General features: G+C 42.3%; 1 protein-coding gene across 6 annotated transcripts in view; it reads left to right on the forward strand.

The window, feature by feature from the left end:
- Nucleotides 1-27,288, forward strand: part of Cobl (cordon-bleu WH2 repeat protein) — a 188,617-nt gene that overhangs the window by 27,879 nt on the left and 133,450 nt on the right. For all 6 annotated transcript variants that reach the window (XM_013024460.1, XM_013024464.1, XM_013024462.1 and 3 more), the window contains exon 2: nucleotides 20,479-20,682. In XM_013024460.1, the coding sequence (XP_012879914.1) occupies nucleotides 20,486-20,682 (197 nt within the window). In that variant the 5' untranslated portion in view covers nucleotides 20,479-20,485. The remainder of the gene's footprint in view (nucleotides 1-20,478; nucleotides 20,683-27,288) is intronic.

Raw genomic sequence — 27,288 nt, forward strand, 5'->3', positions numbered from 1 at the left:
TTTTGCTTATGTGGTGCTGAGGAATCGAACCCAGGGCCTCATGCATGCAAGGCAAGCACTCTACCACTGAGCCACCTTCCCAGCCCCTGTGCTTTGGAGAACTTGATGAAGTAGAGAACAGGATGGATACATGTGTTTATGTGTCATTATTTGATAAGGACTTGATTATAGAATGCATACTTTACTCTTAGAATGGAATTTAAAACAACCCAACAGGAAAACGGTCACTGGATAGCATACATTTTCTCCCAAAAGATACCCAAATTGCTACTGGATATAAGAAAAATGCTCCTTATCATTAGCACTCAAAGAATTACAAATGAAACCATGTGAAATAAATACTGTTGAGAGCCTGTTAAAATGGCTATAATGAAAAAAGACAGACAAAGATGTGGAACAATTGAAAGCCTCATGCACTGTGTAGAGGAATGTAAAATAGTATAGTCACTCTTCAAAATACCACTTGGCAATTCCTCAAAAATATTAAATATGGCTCAATCATACGTCATGGCAATTTTGCTGATAGATAGAAGCATACGAAAACAAGGACACAGTGTTTATGGCAGTATTATTCACTTTAACCAAACAGTGGAACCCACCAAAATCCATCTACTACTGAGTGGATAAATACAGTGTGCTTTTATTCATATGACAGAATATCAGGTTGAGTTGAAATGAGTGATTTACTGACACATGCCACAACACCATGTATGTATCTTGCCTTTTTATTACATGCTCTTTGCTTGGTGCTGTGGTCTGAGTACACAATGAGGAAACAGTACTGTTGTGTATGATGCACACTGATTCATGAAATATGGATAATTCAATGTAGTTCTGTAAATCTATATCTAATACCTAGTGTTAAAAAATAAATTCAAAATGAGTGGTAACTATTTTAAACCAATAACTTGGTTTCAGTCATTTGGTGTGGGCCATTTTAAAGTTGGTACACTTTTATGTAGCTGCCAGCATCTTGAAACAAATGTGCAGAAGCCTTGACCCTCAGAGGAATACAAAATTGATGACATTCCACTGTCACCCCTGGAATAGTATAAGCTAATAAAATATTGGGTAAGTATCATTCCTGAGTTCTGGAATAATGAGACATGTACTATGTAGGAGAACAAGACAGACAGCTGGCATGCATTTTCTTGGTGTCATTACTTCAATATTTGTGTGTGTGTGTGTGTGTGTGTGTGTGTTGGTGTTCCTGGTTCCAGGTGTGTCCCAGGTCCGCTACCATATCGGTGACCTAGAGCAGGTAATTACTGCTAAAAATGTTGGTCATTTACCATTTAGGTTGTATAAAATGTATGATTAGAATATGACTATATCACTGAATAGATTTAATAGTGCTCTAAGTATCTTTGCACCACAAATAGGATTAGTAATTGTCTAGTTATTTTTAAGAAGTCATTTAAAGCTAGAAGTCATAGAATAAGGACATGTTCCTACCTTTGTTATTTTAATGAAAATGTGTGAAGGCATCTGTGTTCTATAACAGAATTCCTACATGAGATTGGATGGTTTATAAAGATTAAATGTTTATCTTGGCTCATGGTTTTGAGGACCAGAAGTCCCAGATCAGCAACTGTATTTGGTGAGGCATCATACAGCCCACACAGCATCACATGCTGTACCGTGATCTAGCAGACAAGTGGTAGGGCAAGTGGGCATCTGTGGAAGAGGCACAGTACTGGAGGTGACCTTACTTTATACCAATCTGCCTGCACTGAGCCTTCAAGATAACTAATACCATCCTGACAACACTGTATTAATCTCTTCATGTGAGTAACCACCTGTGGCAGGTCTCTAAACACTGTTATAGTGGCGATAGAATTATCATATGAATTTCTGAGAGGACAAATCATATTCAAGCCATAGCAAAGGTTGAGGCCTCTTTTCTGAATATGTGTAGAGTTGCTGACAACATGTGCAATGCCCAGCCAGGGTTGGGGGTGTGGCTGAAATTTAGCATGTTCCCAATCATCAGTGCATGTGGTGGTATAGGTGGTATGAAGGACTGACACACAGAGGCATTCATGGCCTGTCTTCAGGATCCAGCATTTTAGGTTCAGGAGCATCATTGTAAGCCATTTCATTAATACAAGAACTTGGCATTTCAGTTTTAGTCCATAATAACACGAGCAACTCTAGTGACAAGTTTGTAAGTCAAACCTGCTTTGCTTTGTAAATCATACAACGCAAGTGTCAGGAAAGGTTCTCTGAGTGTGTTCAGGCTGACTTTTGACTGCAGTTTTTTGGTGTAAGTAGTTTGTGTTTGTGTGTGTGTGTGTGTGTGTGTGTGTTTAGGTGTATTCATGTGTGAACTTATAGGGAAAGACCAGCTATGGGGGAGGGGATCTTTTCAGTCTGGCCAGATGATTGTTCAAGGGGAAGTCTATATCTATTCCTCGTTTTATTTCTTTATTTAGTGCCAGTCCTGGGGTTTGAACTCAGAGCCTGGGTGCTGTCCCTGAGCTTTTATGCTCAAGGCTAGTGTTCAACCACTTGAACCACAGCTCCACTTCTAGCTTTTTTGGTATTTTAGTTGGAGATAAGAGTTTCTAGGACTTTCCTGCCTGGCATGGCTTTGAACCATAATCCTCAAGTCTCATTACATGCATGAGCCACTGGATACCAAGCTTCACTCCTCATTTTATCTGATGGATTTAGACTTATTGTTAAGCTTGTTCCTGTGGCCAGGGTGTGGGTGTAAGCCCCCTCTCACTAATCATGTCCCCTGGCTTCTATTGAGTTTTGTAGAAATCCCTTTGTTTTTTGGATGAATGGAAGAATTGCAGGATGGGCAAAATGCAAAAATAGTGCTTTTATTGAAGAGAAAAAGTAGAGTGTCCAACACTAATAAAGGAGACTAAGAAACATGGCATTTCCTGCTTGAAGAAATGATCTTATGAAATTCATTAGGACAAACCTAGTTAATATGATTGGAATCTTTTATATAATTCAGACGATCTATTCTTGACAAATTTAAGAAATGTCTGGATTCCTTGCTTTGTCCTCATTTGTAAACATGATTCCTTGTATACAGATGGATTCACAGTCAGTTTACCAAGAAAATAAATGCTCTGTGACATGGATGGGAAGAAGTATTTCCAGGAATGTCTCATGTTTCAGTGTAAACAGCAGGTTCTGTGTCTGTTTTTTATTTGTGTCAGTCCTGTTGCGAGATTATGTTTTTGGGGTGCAGGTCCTTGCATCTCCCTATGGAGATGAGCGTCTGTGGAAGAGGGACAATACTGTGGGTGCTCTTCAGATGGGGGTGTTGCTCTCACTGACTTTCTTAGGCTCCACACTCACTTCAAGGCTGGGACTGAAATATGGATACCTGGTCTAAGTAACCCCATCTTGGCATGTTGGTGGATGGTGGAGACTTTTTGAAAACTCTAGAGGTGATGGTGATGGTGCCTTAATGTCTAGAAGCAGATGGGGCAGGGACTTGGATAGTAGGTTCCCAGGCCTGCCACACAGATCTGTACAATGAACTCATGAGACTCTGAACTCCAGAGCTCCCTGTGACCCTGTGCCCGAACCATGACCCTCGTTAGGCCCCGCCAGCTCTGCTCCCATTGTGCCATGCCTCCTGTCTCCTGACTCCTCTCAGGTCACCATGGCATCCCTCTTCAACTCCCCATCAGAGTTGATCAGGTTTGTTGTTCTGCTCTTTCTTTACTACCCTTGTGGCTCAGTTTCCTAACAATATTAAGTGCATTGGAGGCTACAAGTTTTTTGGGGATGTGAGTTCACTCACAGTTCCAGCTTTCTAGTAAAGACTGGATTCAACCTGTCATAATGTGCCTTCTCTGTATCTTTGATGGAATTCCCCTATAAGAGGATGTGAAGAGAAAAAGAAGAGGCCAGGGCCACATGATCTTCCAGGGGCCCACCATCCCCTTCCAGAGCATTTCCCCAGGACCTAAATCACTCACTAAGCCAGTTTCTTAAGGTTCCGACTACTTTACCATATTGCATTTGATCAGGTCTGGGATGCCTTGTGTCTGCCCCTTGCTGGGTCAGACGTGCTGCAGCTCTTCCCATTGCCTCCTATTTCACCTTCAAATCCAGCGGATGGAGCAGTTCTGCTCCCTGTATCAGTTTCAGGGGTACCCAGTGGAAGGTGATTTTTGGTTACATTAACTTCTGATAGATAGGGGATTCTAGCCTGTTTTGGAGAGGGTTTATGGTAAATATTCCATTCTAGTTTTATTTCAGTAGTAATTCAGTTAACTTGTCTGTTTTAGAGTAGTTTCAATAAAGCCCATTATGACAAGAGCAGACCAAGAGCAATGTTGACTTCTAGAGACTGAAAAGCATACATTGTCCCAGGAGGCACATGCTTAGTCCCTGACATGTTTCATCCTGCCTCTGAGGCTACGTCGACTACCTGTCCAGAGTTCTCCTTTTAGTATTTTTTTCAAAAGACATTTGTGTAGTTTTTGTATCCAAGTTTAAAACTTAAAATTGAATCTGAACCTGGGTACTGGTAACTCAGGCCTATAATCCTAGCTACTCAGGAGGCTGAGTTATGAAAATATGGTGTTCAAAGCTAGCCCAGGCAGAAAAAAAAATCTGTAATACTCTTAGATCCAACTAACCAGCAAAAAGCTGGAAGTAGAGATTTGGTAGAGAAGCAGTCTTTGACCAAACACAGTTAAGTGAGACTCCTGAGTTCAAGTCTTTCGATAAAAATATAAACAAAAAAAGAATCTACATTTCCTTTTCAGTTTGCAACTGTCCCAGGGGAGGTTTGGTCTTATTAAACCTTGGGAGTTTTTACACCAAAGGTAGTAAGTGTAGTTGAGATGGAGAAGGGAATATGATCCATAGGTTGTGGGTAACAAGAAAAGTCATTGCTCCCACGAAGGCAAAACTAGTGAAGGAAGAGAGACCTCTTGTTCACTGTGTTTCTTTGGGGCAGTCTTAGTTAAGAGTTCTTCAGAACACTCAACTCCATCATTGGTTCTTGTGTTTAAGGTGCAAGGCCCATGATTGAGCAAGGAGAACAGGCGATATTTCTGTTCAGAATTGTGTAGTGTTAACTTCATTAGAGTCAGATGATGCTCAGAGGTGTCCACGGGTCCCAAAAGATCCTGAGTCCTGAAGATTGGAAATGCTTCTTGATTATAGAGGAAGCAGAATCTGAACTGGCTGTCTGTGATGAGCTGCTGGGATATGCTATATCCAATTTTTAAGCATCCACAGTGAACAGGAGTTCCCCTCTAGATGATTTTGGGAGCATGCTTGAATTTTCCTTGTACTAGTTTTCTGATATTGTCATTTATTTCTCAGGTTATTTGTGTCACGTGCACAAAAATGTCTATTTGTCATTGTTTCATGCCTGTCCAGAAGCTTGAACTCAGGGCCTGGGCATTCTCCTTTACTTTTTCACACTAGACTGTACTGTACCACTTCAGCCACAGCTCTGTTTCTGGCTTTTTGCTGATTAATTGGAGATAAGACTCTCATGGACTTTTCTGCTTTGGCCAGCCTGTCTTTAAACTGCTATCCTCAGATCTGAGCCTCCTGAGTAGCTAGGATTTCAGGCAAGAGTTTAAGGCTAATACTCCACCACTTGAGCCACACCTTTACTTCTGGCTTCTTGCTAGTTAATTATAGATAAATCTCATAGACTTTTCTCTATGGGACGGTTTTGAACCTCAAGGCTCATATCTTAGCCTCCTAAGTAGCTAGGGTTATAGATGTGAACCAGAGGCACTTGCTACTTACAGTGCCCAGACTGGAACCCAGAGCTTTCTACCTGCTAGCAAGTGTTGTGTCACTGAGCCTGTATTGGCTTGTGAGATTTTTTTCTTTTAATTCTGTGTGATATACTTGAGTTCCATTCCAGTTGTTCCATTGCTTCTTTTTTTATATGTACTAGAGTTCTGAATTAGTCATCTTTGCAATGGTTTTATTGATAAATGCACAATCATATCTTATTTTTAATTGTGAGAATGAAATGAAGTTTTAGAAAGTTCATAAACTATATTATTTTCACAATAAAAAAACAAAAAACCAAACAAAGAAAAGAAAGTTTATAAGCTAAAGAAAAATAATCACCTATAATTGAATCCCTCTTGAATCACTCTTCTTATTTATTCCCTCTGTTTCTCTTTCATATGCATGTAATGGACATAGCTTAAATGAATTATTCATTTCTATGTTCATTTAAGCATTTTTTTTTTTGCCAGTCATGGGTCTTGAACTCTGGGCCTGAGCACTGTCCCTATGTTCTTCAGCTCAAGGCTAGCACTCAACTACTTCAGTCACAGAGTCATTTCAGGTTATCTGGTGGTTAATTGGAGATAAGAGTCTCAAAGTTTTTCCTGCCTGGACTGGCTTTGAGCCACAATCCTCAGATCTCAGCCTTCTGAGTAGCTAGGATTACAGGCATGAGTCACTGGTCCCCGGTACTTAAGCATTCTTTTTTTTCTTTTTTTTTAATTTAATTTTTTATTGTAAAGATACTATACAGAGGGTTACAGTTACGTGAGCAAGGTAATGAGCACATTTCCTATTGAGCATTGTTGCCTCCTTTGTTTTCCCCCTACTATCCCTTCCCTCCCTCCCTTCCCGAGGTTCTTTTTTTTTTTTTTAATTGTGATTAAGTGATTACATAATTTCCGGAATTTCACAGTATTGTGGAATAATGATGCTCATTTAAAGTCACAAGTTCATTCTAACTTTCCTGGAGCAAATTGTCTATCACGGTCTATAACATGTAACAGTGTACACATATACACCATATGTGATCAGCAGCATGGGGATATTTAGTAGTGGTTCGACCAGATGAGTGGGAGTTCTTTGTTTCTTAAGTCCTGTTAATTTTGTTGTATCACCTAACATTTTAGATTTAGCATCCACTTATCAGGGAGACCATGTACCATTTGTCAATTTGCTCTTGGCTTACCTCTTAAGCATTCTTTTAACCATATACATTCCATTGATAGACTGTACCATTCAGAAATCCTTGAGTCAGATCACCTGTCCATATATATAATAGAGGAATAGAAAGTAAGTAAAGTGTGAGGTGACTTTGAGATCTTGCCATGTGCCTTTATTATGTGGGTTAAGACACCTGTAGGAATATGTCACTGTCATGGCAGGGGGCAGGGGGGAGTAATCACAGCCAGAGTTGTTACTTATTTTTCCCCCAATTTATTCAGCATATGGATTCCATGTACTGCAAGCTTTTTCAACATCCTTGGACAAGTTATAAACAAGGGCTGTGAATTTCCCTGTTCCACCATGATACAACTGGTATTGTTGATCCAGAACAATGATAGAGTGTTTATTTCACTTAGTGGTAATCTTTTCTTATGCAGTAGTATTTGAAGAAATCTTAGAGTTAAAGACTAGGGATTGTGGGAGATGCTTCTCAGGGAACACTCAACTCTGATTCTTTAGGCCTAGACTACTCCTTGTAGCCTAACAGAAGTGCCTCCCCATGCCATGGTCAAGAGGCTGCCCCAGAGCCATTGGGTGAGCCCAGGAACCCAGTACATAGAACAGAGCAGGCAGCAGTGTGCCAACCCAGTGCTTAGTGACATGACATTTAATCAACAACATCTACAAAATGCTACCTGTGTGGGTCCTTGGAAGGGGTTTCTAACAGTGTTCAAACTCTCAGTAGCATTTTCTGCTTGTGGATCTTATGAATTAAGACTGTATTATGAACAAGCAATGAGTAAGTGACCTCTGAGTCAGGGACTCATTTTATAGGTGAACAACTAAAGGTGCTGAGAAGGATAATAGCCATCCAGATTATTAGCACTCAAACTTTCTGGCACCTTCTTTATATCCTTCAGCATGGTAAGGGAGTCTAGCTATGCCAGTCTGTGGCTTCCCACGGGAAGGACATAATCCCTGAAACCCACAGGACTTCTTTATAGAGCAGGCTGGCAGGAACCTAGGAATGAAGACAAAGAGTCTTCAAAGCACATATTACCTTGCAAGCATGTGGAACTAAGAAATATTTATATATGGCAGTGCTTAGCTGTCAGAATATTTAATCTTTCTTTTTCTGTCTTTGCCATACATTTTACTTTTCTAGATGCACACACTTTGACTTTTAAAAATAGTGCTCCCTTAATAATAGTGACTTTTATGCTTTACTTTTTTTTAAAATTGGAGATTAGCTTCTTCCTCTTTGGCAGAGCTGTACACTGAAGAGTGCAAAGTTGTAATTATGTGGATATATCTGAAAGTGTATTTTTGCAGTGTTGGAATTGAACCTTAGGCTGCATGTAGCGAGGCAAGCCCTCTGCCAGTGAGCCAGCCACTTCCTTAGCCAGTAATCTGATAATTGTTTCAGACTGAGAATCTGTTTCCTAGAGGCTGTACCCCACGAGAGGTTTCAGGACTTCTTAATACATTTATTTGCTTCTGCCATGTTCTGAATGCCCAGGGGAGGATAGTATTCTCCCTGGTGTTTGCTTTATTGATGTTCTACAGTGCGTTTAGATATGGATTTGTTTTCTTGAATAATATGTACACAACAAGTATAATCCAATATCCAAATGCTGGGGACAGATGTAGCTCTTTCTTTTTTTTAAATTTTGGAATATTTGCTTGCACATAATAAAATAACTTAGGGATGGGGGACTCAAGTCTTAGCACAAAAATGTATCTGATTTATAGGTACCTTAATACACAAAACATATGTAAATGTAATAGTTTCTACAATATTTTCAGTGTTCATGCATTTTGACTGTGACCTGTTACATGAGATCAGTGTGTGTGAGTGTGAGTGTGTGTGTGTGTGTGTGTGTGAGAGAGAGAGAGAGAGAGAGAGAAGCAAGGATTATAGGCTTGAGCAACTAATGCCCATCACCACTTTTGAAATCGTAATGTAGAGTTAATTAAAGACACAGAACTCTTATCAAATGTTTTCCTTTCCAGGATGCCTTGGGCCATATGATCTGCACTTATTTAAGAAATGAAAGGGGGAAAAATGGCTCTGTGCTGGTAGTTCAATCCAGTAATCCTAGCTACTTTGGAGACAGAGATAAGAAAGGTGCTGGGGGATGGTTATAGGTGACCCCAGGCAAGAATTTCTGAAGACCCTATCTTGTTTAATAACCAGCCTAAGAGTCAGGGCTTGGGATGTTGAAATTCCAGGCTAGTCCATGCAGAGAAGTTTACAAGATCGCCATCTCAACAGAAAAAAAAGAAAAGAATCAACGAAAACTCGGCATAGTGGTACACACCTACCATCTCAGTTATAGCAGGAAGCATAAATAGGAGGATTGCAATTGAGACCAGCCTGGGGAAAAAGCAAGATACGATCTCAAAAACAACCAGAGCAAGAAATGGCTGGAATTGTGGCTGAAGCAGTACAATACTTGCCTGAGAAGCCCAGCCTTGATTTCAAACTCAGTGCCACCAGAAAGAAACACAAATAGTACTTTCACGATAGACATTCTGAGAGCATCTCAGTTCAGAAATATTAGTGTTTTGTGAATGAAAATATGTATCAGAATAGAGCTATAATAAATTTACTTGGTATTTCAGATTGGGCCTAGACATTCCTCTGTACACCTTTCATCTCACCCAGGAAGCAGGAGTTTTGATTCTCCTTTGTAGGAGAATCTGAGCTGCAGCAGGCCTGTTGGCAAGGAGAACGCATAGGATTTCAACCCCAGGTAGGGGCTCAGACACCTTCCTCCTGGGGAGACTCTCCTCCAGGTGGAGTCTCCCCCATTAACACTCTAGTTTTTTTCCCATAGCACTATCTTGAATTTAGACTCAAGTAAAGAGTATTGTGGGTCTGATCCATGTTGACACTTAGCAAGACAAAGTATAAGCTGCCAATCATAGCTTCATTCATTATCAGATAGACACAATCCACATTCTTTTAAGATTTTTATCATCTGGATGGAAAGGAAAGTGCCTTCTTGCTGAGCCCAGACACCTGCCCTCCCTGGGGACAGTCCTTCCTGTATCTTCTTGGAAGCATGAATTGTTTCGTTCTTAGCCACCTTCACAATACCTCTCTCCTCTGTCTAGCCTTTGTACTTGTGAATTCTATTTTAAGGTACTTGTAGGCAAGAATTACATTTCCTTATTTTTAGATCTTCCTATTCTCCATTGTGAGGGTTCTGGGCATCTGTTTCCTCACCTGTTCAGTGGGATGACAGTTTCTGGCTGGGATGCCAGTAACCTGGTACATTCATACTTTTGAGTCTTACTAAAGCCTTAGTTTCCTTCAATCTTTCAGGGCAAACTGGTTGAGACTAGGCCTGTGCTTATATAAGTACATTATAACTATGCTATATGAAAACATAGCATAGTTCCAGAGTTTCTGCTAAGTTTTTTATTTCCTTCACAAGAAAGGTTTTTTTTTTTTGGTTTGGCGAACTGAAATGATTTCTTCTGAGGAATAGAGATTAGAACATAAGGTTAGGCAGAGGCCAGGTGATTCCCCTTGTGGAGTGAACAGGCTGCGTGGAGGTAAGTGGATGGGAAGGATGGAAAGGGGGGTGTGCACCTTTGCTGAAGCTAACCCCCCTCCCACACTTACACAAATCAACAACTTGTGTGATGAGTGAGGTGTCCCAACCAGATCACATCGATGTCCCTCGCTTTTCAGTGTGTTCTGTGTGTTTGTCTGGGGGGGGGACTCTTAGACTGCCGTGTAGTCTTCAGGTCCCTTCAAAGCAGGATCTGTGGGTGAGCTGGTCTAGAAATGATGGGTGATAGGCAAAGAGAACGATTTTGCATGCTTAAGGGTTAGATTAAAGGTTAGATTTTCAATTACCCTGGATATAACAGATTTGTGGTAAATCAAAGTTTTGAATATAAAAGCACTACTAAAAGCTCTCACTTCAGCTTGTGTATATGGTGGGTAGTGGATAAAGAAAGAGCTCAAGTGAAATGTAAGTTAAATTGGGCACCAGTGGCTCACACCTGTAATCCTAGCCACACTGGAGGTTGAGATCTGAGGATCACAGTTCAAAGCCAGCTAGGGCAAGAAAGTTCATAAGAAAGTTCATATGTCCAGTTAATCACAGAAAAAGTCCAAAGTGGAGCTGGGGCTCAAGTGGTAGAACACTAGCCTTGATCAAATAAATAAATAAACACAAAGGAGCTCAGGGAAAGTGCTCAAGTCAAGAATTCAAGCCCAGGACCAGCAAAAAAAAGAAAAAGAAAGAAAAAAAAGTATATAAGGTAGCTAGACTTATTTAGGGACATTATGCAGAGCCTCCGTCACCTGTCACAGAGTGGCATGCCTATACCCTGTGTCTTCATGGGTTATAAACTTAAATTACTTAAGAAAATGGTGAAGATCGGCTACACAGATCAGTGGAGGAACAGGTGCCATGCTGAGAGTACAGACAGACATAATTAGAAATAATCAGGATTTTACGAAGTTTTTCAGTTTTCTCAGACAATCATCAGAGTCAGAGTTGAGGAAGGGACGGTGATTTTAGAGTGTGTCAGCATGAGAAGTGCAATCCAAACTCTTTTCTCTTTCTCCTCCCTTCCAATTTCTTTCCTTTTGCTTTCCTCTCCTCTCTTCCCTTTCTCTCCTTTTCTTTTCCTTTTCTTTCTCTACTTCTCCCTTCCTTCCCTTGTTCTTTCTTTCCAAATGTAACAGGCCCAGGAAGCCAATGTCTCCCACAAAGCCCATGACAGGAGTACCTTGTGCCCTTGGGTAATCCATTCCTGGGGTGTTTCAGGATTCATTCTGCCAGTGTTCTGTGTTTAGACTTCTTGCTTTGGTATTGTCTTGGAGTAGGCTGAGTCTCAGTCTTGGGCCTGGCCTTGCTGGACAGCTCTGAGCACTAGGGGTGCATGGTAGTGTGTTGGAGGTAGACAGGATTGGGAGAGGCTGTGTTCCTGCAGAGTCTGTAGACTGTGTAGCTCAGCTCAGGTTTCTCCAGCACAGGCGTCTGCTGGGAAGCCCAAGCCCTATTTTGAGAAGCAGCCACAACGAGGTTATCAAGTGTCATATTTTCAGTAGAAAATTAAAGGCACCTAACATTTCGCCCTTAGTCCAGAAAATGTCCCTGTAGGACATCCTATCTCCATCTCCTCTGCTGTGTTTGCTGCTGGTTGCCTTGGATTATAGAATAACAGCATCCTTAGTAAGATGCCTGTTTCCATTTGTTTTAGGCAGCAGAAAGTCTGGTTTTTTTTTTTTAAACAGGAGCAGAAATAAGTTTGTAAGGTGATTACTTTTGAAGCAGCAAGTACGTGGTCCAGTTATTTGTAGAATAACCCAGGGGCTGGGAAGGTGGCTCAGTGGTAAAGCTCTTGCCTCACATGCATGAGGCCCTGGGTTTGATTCCTCAGCACCACATAAGCAAAAAGGAAAAAAAGCCGGAAGTGGTGCTGTGGCTCAAGTGGTAGGGCGCTAGCTTTGAACTGAAGAGCTGAGGGACAGCACCCAGGCCCCATGACCAGACCCAAAAAAAACCAAACAAACAAAAAAAACAAACACAAATTTGTTACAGCAGGATAGTAATGAAATCAAGTACCCAAATGCAGGCCCAGAAATAAGACCTTTCCCTTAAGACACACACATGGAACATCACGTGATGAGTGGTTTCTCTGGTCATTTCTGTGAGCCCGTGGCCCCCAGGGCAGAGAGCTAGGTTCATTTTTCTGAGAAATTCTCTGAACTCCGCTATGTTCCCATCAGTTACTGGTTGTGTGGAAAGCTGGCTAGTCAAATTTCACTGCTTTTCAGTTATGGACAAAAGTAAATAGAAATAGAGCACAGGCTTATCGGGAGCCACTGGGATGCATTTCAGAGCACAGGGCATCGTACCTAACTCTGCAGTCTTTATCTGAGGATTCCTACTTGGTTGGTTCTTTTTTTGTTGTTTGTTTTTTTCACACTTTGCTGGAAGGAACTTAATCCACTCCTGATTCTTTCTTTCTCACCGAAGGAAAAAAGAAATAACATTGTGCTGCCCGTCAAAAGCAAATTATTATTCCTTAATATTTTCTTGCTTTATAGGTATAATGTTTCTGTTCTGCTTATGACATGTTGGCTTTTTTTTTGTCTCTGACTAGTTTTTCTTTTTAGAATATCCAGAGGAAAACTAGATATTTCTCTATGACTTTGAGCTAAAAATCTGTACCAATTCAACTGGTGTATCTTCTAATCTAAAATGAAAGAGTCATAGACATCCATACCTGGAAATCTGTGAACAGTGAAGAAATCATTAAGTAATTGTTAGTCATTCATCAATTAACCAATCATTGATTATCATTTGATGGGAAAATCATGAATTAATATTTGTAAAATGTTATTGAAGAACTTGTTGCTTATATTTATTTTCTCCTATACCTCTAATGAACTATTTGTTGTTTGTGTAGCAATGTATTATGTAATTTATTCCTAGTGGTAGGTATAGCTACCAACTTTTTTATAACACCTTAGTGAACACACAATTAACATCTATGATATTTTCGTAGATGTGACTACTAATGGCCCAAACAGCCCAGGAAGAAGTTGAATAAATATTTAGGAGAATGTCATGTAAAAATATGGTAATTATTTATTGCTACTCAAATCACAGCCCAGGCAGTCCTGGCATATTGAGGGAGACAGACTTAGCCATGATGGCTTAGCTCTGTAGCTCCTCATATAGTTCCTTCCCAGTCTCACTTCACCCATAACCAGATACATCTGCGATCTCTGGCAAAATGAAAGTAATTAGCTCTGGGATGGTAATTCTTTTCTTCGTATACTGTTCTCTTTTGGGAGGAGTAAGGGGTGCTTGCCTTTCTGACTTTGACACTGGTAAAGTGCAGTGTGCTGTACATCAGTATACCTGCAAAGACTGCAGTCTGGCCTGTCTTGGAATACATCTGAGAAGGTCCCAGAATCTTCATTTCATCATCTGCATGAATGGCCCTGTTACTTCAAAGGCAAGAAGAGCAGCCTGGTCCAAATTATAGCCCTGATCCAGTGCCCCTCAAAGATCTCCCAACACTATTGACACCCTCTTTTTGAGATGTGCATTTACAGCCTCTTCCAATGTGCCCTCCCTCCCCGCAACCCTTTTAACTAGCCTTCTCAAGGGCCTCTTGCTCAACTGCACCCTGCGAGGTTCACCTACCTCAAGTTCTGCCTGCTCACATGGGCACCTCACCAGCCACCCTCCAGCACTCAGTAGGCAGGAGCCAGGCCTCAGACACATTCTCTGCACTCCTTCCACATGTGCCAGAGGGGCAAGAGGAATGAAATGGGCAGGAAAAGCAGGAAGAGGCAAAAAAGGCAGAGATGTGAAAGTGGGTTAGAAACCTGGACAGATGAAATAGCTCTGTGACTCAGTGATAGAATACTAGCTTTTAGCAGAAAGAGCTCAAAGACAGCTCCCAGGCCCCGAGTTCAAGCCCCATTACAGACCAAAAAAAAAAAAAAAGAAAAGAAAAAGAAACCTGGACACATAATGAAGCCTTAATAGAGATGAGCAATGGAGTGGAGCTACAATGTGCGCTCTTCCCTGGGATTCATTAGCATTAGCACCTAGAATCCAGCAGACTGTCCAATCTCTAGGGGTTGTGGTAGCAGGTGTGGATTCTGTGTGGTGAGGAAGTTTGGAGAAAGTAGGCATCTTATTAGGGATAGCTGGTAAGACAGTCTGGACTTTCTCAGTATTGTGCTGGCTGAGCCATGCCTACTTAGGGGACCAGAACTCTGGGCCTGCCAGGCAGGTAGTATCCAAAGGTGGGCGAGAGATTGAGGGGTTAGCCAGGTCCCTGTATTTCCAAAACTACTGTGCTCCTCTAGTTCACTTGTTTGATAGCATCCTTTGCGTTCCTGCAAGGGTATAGTTTGGTAGAACCAAATATGTCATAAAAGGGCTGGCAGTGTTGAGCTTCTAGGTATCTAACGTGGGGAGGAAAACAAAGGAAATGAAATCTCCAGCAGAGGAGCTGCTTCCTGCCCTGAGGAGGATAGGAAGAATTCCTGTATGCAAATTCAAGCAGTGCTTGTGTGCATACAGCTGGCTGGTTAGGTCCAGCACTCCAAGAGTAATTTAGACTTTTCAAGAACGCCTGGGCTCCTACACCAGCCAGCAGTGGCCAGCTCTGTCCCAGAAGGTGTCCACCACATTGTTAGGAGGAAGAAGCTGGGCACCCTCATTCCAAAAAGGCTCTGCTTTTCCTCCTTGCAATTCATGCCTTCTCATTTTCATTCTCTGGGTTTAGAGGGTTTGTAACTGAAAAAGGAAACCTTACAACTTCATTGCTGGGAGCACAAGGGGCAAGCAACAGTGTTCAGGCAACGGGGCTCTGGGGAAGTATAGCATCAGGTGGCACTCATGAATAAATCACAGACTAAGGCAGCACAAGAGACGGCACTTCTCCATCAGTACTGGTGGAGTACTTCCTCTCCTAAGGACTTCAATGGCTCCATAGAACAGCCCAGCTCTCCTTGCTGGGGTTAGTTGGCTGCCCATTTCTAGTCTGGGCAGGGAACAGCTTGTGATGTATGCAGACGTTGCCTGGTGGCTTGGGAATCAGTCAATTTTCTCCTGATTTATTTCATTTTGTCTTAACATTCTTAAATGTTCAAATCTCAGTAAACTAGCACTGCCTTTTTTTTTTTTTGAAAGAAGATAGCCTTTCTCTGTAATATTTCACAATGCAGTAACTCTAGTTTTTATCTGATCCTCAAAGCTGGAGCTGCCCTGCTCAGCCCCAAGGTGGGGTATTTGAAGATAGTCAAGTGATCCACACCTTCCAGGCTCTTAACTGCTGGGAGTTGAGTAATAGCTGTGGGAGTTGGCTCTCAAATGTTCCTCTTTGAATATTTACGTGATGAGTGGTTAGATAGTGCTGTTCCCACCTATACTGGCTCAGTAGTTTAGGATTTGGGTGAGTTATGGATAGCTTCTGTTATTATGTCTTAGAGAATCCTATCTAGAAAGCTAATCATTTAATGTGGGATTAACTGAAAGCTTCCCCAGCCTCCAGGTCAAACTGTGAAGTTCTGTTGTGAATAGAATTTCTTCTTCAGTTTTGCAGGTATTTGCAGCATAATTGAGCCTTTATTTTGCATCTTGAGGAGCTAGCTTCTAGTCAAACTTTAGAGATAAGAGGATTTTCTTTTCCTTTTTAATTCCCCAAAGTAAATCTGCTAATCATAATAAAAAAAATAATTGTAATTGGGCACCAGTCATTGAGCCTGCTAAGTCACAGGGGCTGTGCCAGAAAGTTATAGGTGTCATCTCATTTAATCTTCACTCAAATCTCTCTCTCTCTGGTGAGCTGTTGGGGCAACTAAGGCTCACACATTATAGTAATCACCTGCAGGAAGACCTGCCACTTGGCACTCTCTGGGCTGATTTCACCTCACAGCTGTCTAGCTCTACAGCACAGAAAGAACCAAAGCGTGATAGATGCTTGGCAGCTCTTACACGGTATCCTTAGGCAGATTTCCCAAAGACTGTGACCCCCCCCCTCCTTTGTCCTGAGATGCAGTTTTTTTTATGGGTAAAGTCATCTTCCTGGGTTTCCTAGGTCACCATGGGAGTGATCAGCTCTATGCACAGTTTCCCCTGCAGGCTGCAAAATTTTCCTGATCATCCCACTTCCTTCATTAGAGGAACATTACCTTGAGCTTTAAAAGTGCTGATCCTGGAGAAAAAATGTTAGAGGGATTTTTATCCTGGGTCCCAGTTGGTGAGTGTGCCTTGTAGAAATCATGCATATGTGAAAGAAGTCTTGATTATCTTGGTTTTGAAGGGTGTCCATGGCTTGGGTTAGATGCTTAAAGGAGTCTTTGAGCCTTATAACTATTGAAGTGTCCTCAGGACTGACCTGTGTGACCTTAGCCCTGGGCATGTCCTTCTGCCTCCCTGTGACTCTACCCCTCTCATCATTTCCTGAGGAAGAACACAGATACCCCCCCTCCATTGTGTCTGACCCTGTGCAACCTTAACACAGAAGAGTTATTGGGGGTTCTAATTCTATTTACACGACATATCCAAACACCACATCAGAGAATAGGGCATATCTCTATGATTGTGTGCCAGGAATCTCATCAAAAGGTGTTTCCTTAGTGGAATCCTCTTCTTACAGCTGCCCCAGAGGGGCACCAGCATTCTGGTTACATGTCCTGTGGTCTGAATTTCTGCCATAGCTTGCTTGTAACCCCAGGGTCATTTGATTCTAAGAAGTACTTGAGGCAGTGGTTGGTGTTCTAGGTTCAGCAGCATCTGGAGTATAGTTCTAGTCTTTCTAGATATGTGATTGGAAGAAACCTGCTTAGCCTATTGGGTCCCAAGTCATTTCTGGAGATTGGGGATAATAAACTTGCTATATGAAGGTGCTTGGAAGATTGGAGTTCATAGATTGTTTGACATGGTAAGGGGCTCATAACTCTTAAGGAAACAAGAGCCGAAAACAGATTAATGTCAGAGTTAAATGGTGTGGGATCCAGTGCTAGACATGGGGTTGCCTTTGCCTAATACTGTACAAGCCCTGCCTGCTCTGGGATAGCATTTGGCTCCCTGGCTGGTTTTCTTGGAAATTCAAATGTAGAGATGTGGTTGGTACTAAACAGCCAAACAAAACAGAGGAATAGCTTGTTTGCCATTAGCTCCCTTCCAGGATGAAGCAAACCCCTGAGGAGCCTCAGGGAGAGAGGAGTGACTCTACTACTATAGTATCACAAACAGACCATGGAGCCAGGCCTGCTTCATGGGCCAGCAACCCTGATGGCTGGGTCACCTGGTTCTTTCTGAGGTTCCCTGTGAGCAGCAGGTACAGTATAGCATACATCACTCAGAGATACTGGTGGCAGCAAAATATCAACTTCATTGTGCATTGCTCTTGGACGGTAAAATTGTTACACCTTCATGTCCCTAAGCTGATGGCTTCAACTAGAGAGATAGAAGAAAGGATAAGGAGAGGCCTTCTGATCTCTGGTCTAATGTAAGGTGTTTCTGTTCAGTCTGTAGACCTTGGTGCCATTGGATCTATCCAGTATGCCTAGATGCCTGCTGTGCTGATACAATTTGGTTTTAATTCTTCTGCCTATACCCTGAGTCTGAGATTTACATTCACTGAGCCATTTCACCCATGTCTTAGCTCCTGTGATTTTCAGGGAGATTTCAAGCATTCTGAAGCTCTCAATGTGAACCTAAGCTGAGAACAGCTTAGCCCATGTGAGAATTAGTCAACCTTGTTCAGACCTAGTGGATATGTAGTGGATTTACATTCACAACATTTGGAGCCCGAGTATGCTAGAAATGTTTGTTACACCTTGCATTCTATACATAGTTCTTGCCAGGACACACCCAGCTCTCCCTTTGGAGAACCAAAGGAATTTGAGCTGTGTGCTGCATGATTCACCCCTGAAGAGCCTGTTCCCTGCTGAGTGGGAGAGAGAGGAAGGAAGGGCTGATTTCTATGCCTTCCTGGCATCAGCTGGGAGCACCTGCCACTGGTATGGCAGGAGGAGCCAAGCAAGGCCCTTAGCCCCCAGGGCTTCCTCAGAGTTTCACAACAATCCTGCTTTTTCTCAACTGCCCATGCCTTGTGAATCCCAGTTAGACACAGCAACACAGTGTCTGAGCAGATCCCCTTGCTTGCCGACACACCTGAGTGAAAATGACTCTGTAAGCCACTGTGGTCCTCTCTGGGAATTTTGTATTTCTCACTATGACCGTATATGTAGAGGCGGATAGTTGTCATCAGGTAAGCCATCACTACAGACATAAAGCCACCTGATCAAAGGTGGTGTGGTTCATTCCAGGGACAGCCTCTGTCTCCTACATGTGCCTTCTTGACTAACCCTACTCCAAAAGTCCTGGTAGATGGTCATTCAACAGGGGAGACACAAGGGCACAAGAGCAAGGCCTGTCCCTTTTGCTGACTCCTTGTCCTGGGAAGTTAACCTCTACAGGCTCAGATACTTTGCCTTCCCCTTGAGCAGCCTGGTCAGCAAAGCCAGCTGGTTGTGAGGCAATTGGTCTAAGAGGCAGAGGAGCAAGGGTGGCCAAGAACATTGATATTCCTACTAGCACTTTAGCTTTTCCACATCCTCACCAGCGCTTTTTATTTTGTTTGTAATTTTACTTTTAGTCCATCATGGTGGTGGTTTTGGACTTTTATTTTCCTAGGACTTAGAAAATTAGAATTAGGAAAGAGGTAAGGGTCCTATAGTCACCCCTGATCTTGTCTGGGTAGAAATTGAGACTCACCTGAAATACACAGCCATAGAATGAATGGTATGTCCTGATGACCTGGACACACAGTGGCAGAAGAGATATTCTGTTGTGCAATATCCAGATAATGGCCTCAGAGCCAATGTTAACACTGTCCTCTTAAGCCTCTTGTTCTGTCATTAAGGATGGACATAAAATCGAGGAATAACATTGAGTCCCTTGACACTAGGAAGAAGCTGGACCAAGACTGGGCCATTGCTGTTTGAACCATCCCTCATATTCCACGCCTCTTGTTGGCACTTTTCAGCCTGTGGAGGTATCACACATTGCCTTGTTCACAGTGTCTTCATGGATGATCACCCTAAATAGACTCTGAATAATGGCAACATGTCTGGGACATGTTTGTGGCTGGGGTGAGAGCCTTGGTTTCTGACGGCCAGAATTCCAGGGGCCTGCGAATGGAGACACTACAGTCTCTCTCCAGCTATTACTCACTTCCTTCTGTACAGACTTTCCTCTATGGGGAAGATTCCCTGTTACATAACACTCAACCCATTTAAACCTAGTGGCCATTGTCCCCCCAGGCATGTCTTTTTCTTGTTATAGTCCTCTTACTAGACTTGGGGATAGAAAATCAGAAAGAGCCAGGTCAAGCAAACACAGCCACACCTTGATCCAGGGGACTGTACAAGGAACAGTGCTGTTCACACATAGTGACCACATTTTTAGAATGTTTCTCACCAGGAGTACGTGTTATTAAAAATGCTTTCTCTGTTTTTTTCCTTGTGAACTGCTTTAGTTTTTATGTGTCTAAGGAAGACATTATCTATTAGCACTGAAGACTGCTGATATATTGATTTGAAAGACTGTAACTTACAGATTTTTGTGAGACATGAATCCTTATAAGAATGAATTGCTGACTGTTGAATTGTTGAGACTTCAATAATGAAAGGAGAAAATTTGGGGGTGGGTGGATACAACATGACTCTTCGTGTTGTAGAATAAAGACATGCAGGTCATTGCCAAAAAAAAAAAAGAATGAATTGTTATTCAGGTGGGTGAGATCTGAGGATCACGGTCTGAAGCCAACCTAGGCAGGAACATTCGGGTGATATTCTTACCTCAAGAAGAAGAAGAAAAGCTGGAAGTGCAGCTGTTGTTCCAGTAGCAAAATGCCAGCATTGAGCAAAATAAAGCTAAGGGACAGTGTTCAGGTCCTGAGTTCAAGCCCCAGTACTAGTATAAAAAAAACAACAAAGAAGAATTAAATACTAGGAAAGCAGGAAAACTTCATCCAGTACTCTGTGTTGTCATTTTCAAGGAGGAAGATGAAATCTCGTGCTCCCCCACCTCCTGGGAAACCTGCTACCTTGAGTGTCCACTGTGAACAGAACCTTCCTCGCCAGGCAGCCCTTGGCTCGCAGCAGAATCTGGTCCACATGAAGGAGGCCCTGCAGAATAGCACCCTGGACATTACTGTGGTTCTGCCCAGTGGGCTGGAGAAGCAAAGTGTGGTCAGCGGGAGGTAAGAGTGTCTGATATATTGGGAGCTCCTGAGCTCCCTCAAGTGTGCAGGAGTGAAGAGGAGATGCAGAATTGTGAAATTGTTGGATTTGTCCCACCTGGAATGAGTGTGTGCTAAGTGGCCCAGCTAGACTCATAGTAACCTTTAGGGGAACTAACTCATCTGGTTAGATGAGTTAGCAGGTATAGAGTCCCATGCATAATAAGGAGCTGACTAGTGGCTCAGGGTTGGCCCAACATTCTCGGTCTGTAGCCCACATCCTTGGCTTTGGTGTCTTTCAGCTTCCTGAATGAGCCATTCAAACGTCCAATGTCCTGTTGCAGGATTAAAGTGTACTTGGCATTTTACTTTTGTAATGAAAACAGTTGAACTTTAGATGAAGGGATGAACAAGATGCATGGATTTTGAACTTAAAAAAGAGGCTCAGTTTCCATATCCTCAGCTCCCACTCCTCCTCTTAGCACAAATCAGCCTGTGGAGGTGTGTCACATGCTGCCTTATTTACAGTGGCCATGTAGAAGCACTGGCAGGACTGCCTCCATTCATGGAACCAAGAATTCTATTTCCCATGGAGTTACATAGTTTCCTTGATACTGATCAAAAGTACTTCACCATTGTGCTGTCTGAGCAATTTCCCACTACTCTGATTGTGAGGACTGATAACTCAGTCCATGATAAGAATATGAACAAATTCATAGGAAAAGAACTAAATGAGGGAAAAGAACCCCTTATGTATGTTTACATGTTTTATGCTAGAGAATTATAGTGGAATGATCAATTATAAAAATCTTTCAAGCATAAAAAGAGATTCATAAATCCCGTACAGATGCGAGTGAAATTGTAATTTCTAGGAAAACCAGGAGAATAAGAAATGACATAAAAAATTTAGCTTTTTAAAAGCAATTTGCCCAAAAATTGCTAAAATGAATAATGAAAGAACACATAGAATTCTGGGTATGTTTGTTTTCAGACTTATATTCTAATGTGTAATGGAAGGACTTTATTATTTATTGTGAAGTATTTATTTTATTTCGGGTCTGGTCGTGGGCCTGAACTCTGAGCCTGGGCACTGCCCCTAAGCTCTTCAGTTCAAGGCTAGTGCTCTACCACTTGAGCCACAGCACCACTTCCGGCTTGTTTTTTTGCTTATGGGTGCTGAGGAATCGAACCCAGGGCCTCAAGCATGCAAGGCAAGCGCTTTACCACTGAGCCACCTTCCCAGCCTGAAGTATTTACTTTAAAGTATTTGAATAATACCTGAATTTAACCCATCTTTGAAAACTATCAGTTAACAAATTTGGTTAATTAATAGATTATTAACTAATTTAATTGATCACATTACTTTCGTGGAGTTTTTTTGTCAGTGATGGAGCCTGAACTCTGGGCCTGGGCACTGTCCTTCAGCTCTTCAGCTTAGGGCTAGCGCTCTACTACTTGAGCCACAGCGCCACTTCCAGCTTTTTCTGCTTATGTAGTGCTGAGGAAATGAACCCAGGGCCTCAAGCATGCAAGGCAAGCACTCTACCACTGAACCACCTTCCCAGCCCCTCACATTACTTTTTAAGTCAACTAATTAATGAATGAAAACTGTAGGTGATAATTTTGGTCTGTTTTTGTGGATGTCATTGAGAATGTAACCCAGGGCTTTGAAAATGCTAGATAAGTGCTCTACCAGTAAGCCATACCCCTGTCCCCCAGGAGATAATTTTTTATTATTTACTTATTTATTTACTTATTTTTATTGTGAAAATACTGTACAGAAGGGTTACAATTACATGAGCAAGATAATGAGTACATTTCGTATCAAGCATTGTAGCCTCCTCCTTTGTTTCTCCTTCCCATCCCATCCTCCCCCCGCCCCCCACCCAGCCCTCCTCCCCCAGTAAAAGTATAAATAAGGCCAGGCACTTGGCTCACACCTGTAATCCTACTCAGGAGGCTAAGATCTGAGGATCATGGTTCAAAGCCAGCCTGGGCAGAAAAGTCTGTGAGACTCTTATCTCCAGTAAACCACTAGAAAATCAGAAGTGGTGCTGTGGCTTAAGCAGTGGAGTGCTTGTCTTGAGCTGAAGAGTGCAGGGACAGCACCCAGGCTCAGAGTTCAAGCCCCATAACTGACAAAAAAAAAGTGTACATAAGTTTTCAAAATTATTTTATGGGATGTGTGAAGAAAAATTTGAGTAGCATCATTCCGGACTGTTGAGTTGTGGTACACCATGTCTTGACCTGTAGAATGTAAGGCCACAGTGATCTAAATGATGCCTCCAGAGTGGCATAAAAGTTGCTCTTGGGGCCAGAAGTCCTTCTTATAGCCATCATCAAGCAGTAGGGCTCAGGTTCTTGTAACTACAACCACCCAACAGAGGAGACACCAGACTTGAAAACAGTACCTCCAAACCTCTTCCTAGCCTAGCTCCCAGGGTTTCTGCAGCAAGTAGTAGAGTTAGAAGAAATTTTGAGTTTATCTGTTTTACAAAGTTATTGTCATTGTAAGTAAACATTCCCCACATAGCCTTATAATTTAAGAATTGCATCATAGCTAGGTGCTAGCTAGTAATCCTGGGTACTTAGTAGGCTGAGAACTGATAGTTGAGGTTCAAAGCCAGCTTGGGCAGAAATGTCTGTGAGACTCATATTCAGTTAACCATCAAAAAGTTGATGTTTGGCTTAAGTGGTTGAATACCAGCCTTGAGGAATAAAGCCAATCTAGAGCATGAGGCCCTGAGTTTAAGGTCCAGTACCAGTATGAAATAACAACAGCAATAACAACAACAAAATCCCAAAGAAGTACAATATATTGTCATAGCTTTAAAATGACTTTAGAATCTGCATGAAATTTCACTGGTGAATTTGTGTGTACATACACGTACATGTGTATACATATATATATATATATATATATATATAGTCATTCCAATCACTCTTTTTTCCTGTTAAGAAAATAACATTGTGGATCTTGCCTTTTCCTATCCCCTATCTCTTACCTTTGTGAACCAGTGTAAATATGAATGATTCATATAATTCAGAATGATACAGCCTACTGGGTACAATGGCGAATGTTGGTTAATTCCAGCTACTCAGGAGTCAGAGATTGAGAAGAGCATCTGCCTAGCAAGTACAGGCCTCAAATTCAAACTTCTGTACCTCAAAGATATAGTCCAAGTCTCTCGATGCTTCATCACCTTTCATGAAGCTTCCTTTGAACAGCTTTGAAGAGAAAGTGCCTTCTTCTCTTTACCTTGTGTACCCTAATTAAAGCGATAGACCACTGGCCTTGAAGTTGCTTGCAGGGAGCTGGTACCACTGTCCTTCAGAGTTACTACATCATTTCTTCAAGAATATCCCAGAAGTCCAAACATGTATGAACAGACATAAACTTTTATTTATGCTTCTAAATTCAAGAGAAGCTGGTTTGCAAACTGGGCCCCTAAGCATCTAATTACAAATAAGTCTTCTTTATGAGAACTTTCTACATTAGGAAGTGTCCAGTTCAAGAGATGGCTGGCTGTACAGGGGAAACTGCTGCTTGTTTGGAGAATTGGTTATGTTACATTTTACACTCTTTAATAATACAGGAGCCGGCTGAAGTCAGATTGCTAGATTTTGCTTAAAACAATCTGCACTTTTTGTCAGTGTGGTGTACTGTTTAAGCCCTGATTTAGAAAAGAATATGCTCATCCTTTCTCAGACCAAAGAGGGCCTTTTTCTAAAGAGAAATAGTAGAGTGGTGTCTTCATTTGAAAAAATACGAAGGCTGGTCTTCATTTGAAGGGAAATATCTTCAACGGAAAATCCAGTCCATAGTGGTAAGCGCTTTGTGATAGAGAAGTGAATCCCAGGGCCTGGCCTTTTGTATGAGCTCCCAGAATTCCTTCACTCACTTGGGTGTCATGTCAGGTGGCCACTGTGCTGACCTGATCAGTACATACTTAGCTCCCCATACTCTCAAAGATAAGAAATGTGGGTCTGTATTGTGTTTGATAAATCCTAGAGAAGCTGAAAATAAGACCACTGTGATTCATAGAAAGAGATTTTCAATATCTATTATCTAATAGTTCTTAAATAATAATTGTATAAGGAAATAATAAAGTTAAAGGAAAAGGCCAGCATGCTCTAACTAAACCCAGAGCTTAATACCTCCCAGAAGATGCTGTAGTTGTTTTGAATGTGGTGATACACTAATCATACAGAGGTAGTATTTCACTTTTGTGGAATTTGATAGATTAAATATGATAAATTTTACAATTATTTATTGATCGCACATAAGTACTAAACATGCACATTTTGCATACTTAACCAATCCAGTCATTCTTAAAGTGGGTGCCCTGGGCCTGCAGCATCACCTGGGACCTTGTTGCAAATGTGGATTTCTAGCCTCCCTCCCCCAGACCCACTGAATTAGAAATCCTTAGGATGGGGTCTAGCAAGTTTCATCAGAGCAATGAAGCCAGGAGGATTGCGTGTGACACTTCCAGATTTTCCCTAGGATTGTGCTTCACTAGCTTTACTAGGTTTCAGGCATATGGTCCTGAGAATGAGCCCCGATTCCCATTGGTCAGATGACACTATGGGAGGATTTGTATACCACACAGCTCCCCAAAAGTCAGCAGCAACTTTATCACCTCAGACGAGGTTCCTTCCTACCCAGGAAGGCTCAGGACCTATCAGGATGTCAAGCTCGTGACTCACAGAGAAATGCCCTCTGTTACAAGAGGGGTGTTCATTAAGTGGGCATGGTCGGATAAACATGGGGCGTGTCCTCTGGACTCTGTCCCAGTTGTGATCTGCTCTCTGGTCTCTGAGCAGGGATTTGTGACACAAGCATTTCATTTCTTGGTCCACCTCTGTGCTAGGACTTCAGGAAGAGTCATATGTGAAACAAGACTAGTTTGTTTCTCATTGAGGTTACCGACTCATCCAGAAACAATGTTTGAAGTCCATGCACATCTATTTTGAGAGTACATTTGGAAAAAAAAGAATATTTAAATTAAAAAGACCTTAACAAGTGCCAAAAAAAGCCTCAGATTCTGTCTCAACTTTATGAGCACGTCAAAGACATTTGGGGAACAGTAGGGTAAAGAACCTAGAAAAAAATGGTATTGAAGAAAACCTAAGAAAGAGTTCTGCTCTCATAAGCCCTCCAGCCCTGCCTGCTTTTAGGTTTGAATATGAAGTGTCCCCTAGAAGATCATTTGTTGAACGCTTGGACCCCAGCTGGTGGTGTCATTTTGGAACATTCTAAAAACTTTAGGAAGTGGGATCTAGGTGAAAGAAGTTGATTATAGTGAGCACGCCTAGAAGGTGGTCCCTGGTCCTCCCTCCCTCCTTCCCTCACTTTATTTCTCTCTGTCTTTCTCTTCTTCCTGTCCACTGTGAGGTGAACAGCCTCTTCCTTCACACAGGCCTACTGCCATGATGTTCTGTCTCACTGTGGGCCCATAATCAACAAAAGCAAGGATTATAGACTGAAGTCTCTGAACCAGTGAGCCACAGTAAATCTCCCCCCCCCCTTATATTTGACTATATGAGGTGTTTTTGTTTTTGTTTTCACAGCATCAAGAAAGGTAACTAACACACTTGGTTTAGGGGCAGTCTATTTTCTTTTATACTTGAATATAGTCAGATACTGTGAAGGAGGGGAGGAGACTTGTGGGAGGGGAGATGGAAGCTTTTCTCTCAGGTCTCTGAAAGCATCGATGTTCCTATGGGATTGAGGCCAGGGAGGTTCCTCACATTTGTCAGCACGTTGACATACCCGATCGAATTGTCTCAGTTTCATCCCTTGTGAGATGGTGAAACAACTCTGCAGTGTCTGAGGATGCTTCTTTGAAGGATCCAATGTCTTGGTGCTTGCTGAGTGCAGGATGGCATTCGGCCACATAGAGACAGGTGATCCTCTTCTTGAGCTAGGCAAGGGTCTCACTACCTGGTATCCAAATGGAAAGGTCAGCAACAATTCATTTACTTAGCAAGCACTGACCCGGGCCTGGCTGAGTGCTCAATTCCTCACAGTTAATTCACATAAGATTAAGGCTACCTTAAGGTAGGCTCTCTCCTTGCGTGAAAACTCAGGTACACAGCGGTTGCCTCCAGTTGCCCAGGTTGGAGAAGCAGTACACAGTAGCACCAGAATCCCACCCTGGGCAAATTGCCCCTGCATGCCTCCACTAACAACAATGCTGCCTCAGGAGAGATGAGGCTAATTAAAGGGAAGCATGTGGAGAGCTGTTGATCAGGGACAGGGGCTGCTCCTTCAGAGTGTGACATGATGTGATGTGATGTGACAGGGAACTGGCCAGGAGGGGAACAGAGGCCAGAACCAGCAGGTGGTGAGAAGTCCTAAGAGCTACCAGGCAGCCTCCTCCAGCCTGAAAAGCTTCCCACAGCCCAGTGGCCCAGTGACCTACAAAGACCTTGTGGAGAGATACACATAACACCCACTTAGGGAAGTCATTAGTCCTTTGTTCCAAGGTGGCAGGAGGCAGGTTAGAGTCTGATGGATCTGCAGAGAAAACCCTAGGGACTCTACCACAGCTGGTGCTTTTCTGTCCATTGTTGGGCAGTTGCTGCTGTGTCAGAGCAACCTTCTCTCTGTGTGGATTTCTC

Source organism: Dipodomys ordii, unplaced genomic scaffold (genome assembly GCF_000151885.1).
Source record: "Dipodomys ordii isolate 6190 unplaced genomic scaffold, Dord_2.0 Scaffold76, whole genome shotgun sequence".
Classification (NCBI taxonomy): domain Eukaryota; kingdom Metazoa; phylum Chordata; class Mammalia; order Rodentia; family Heteromyidae; genus Dipodomys; species Dipodomys ordii.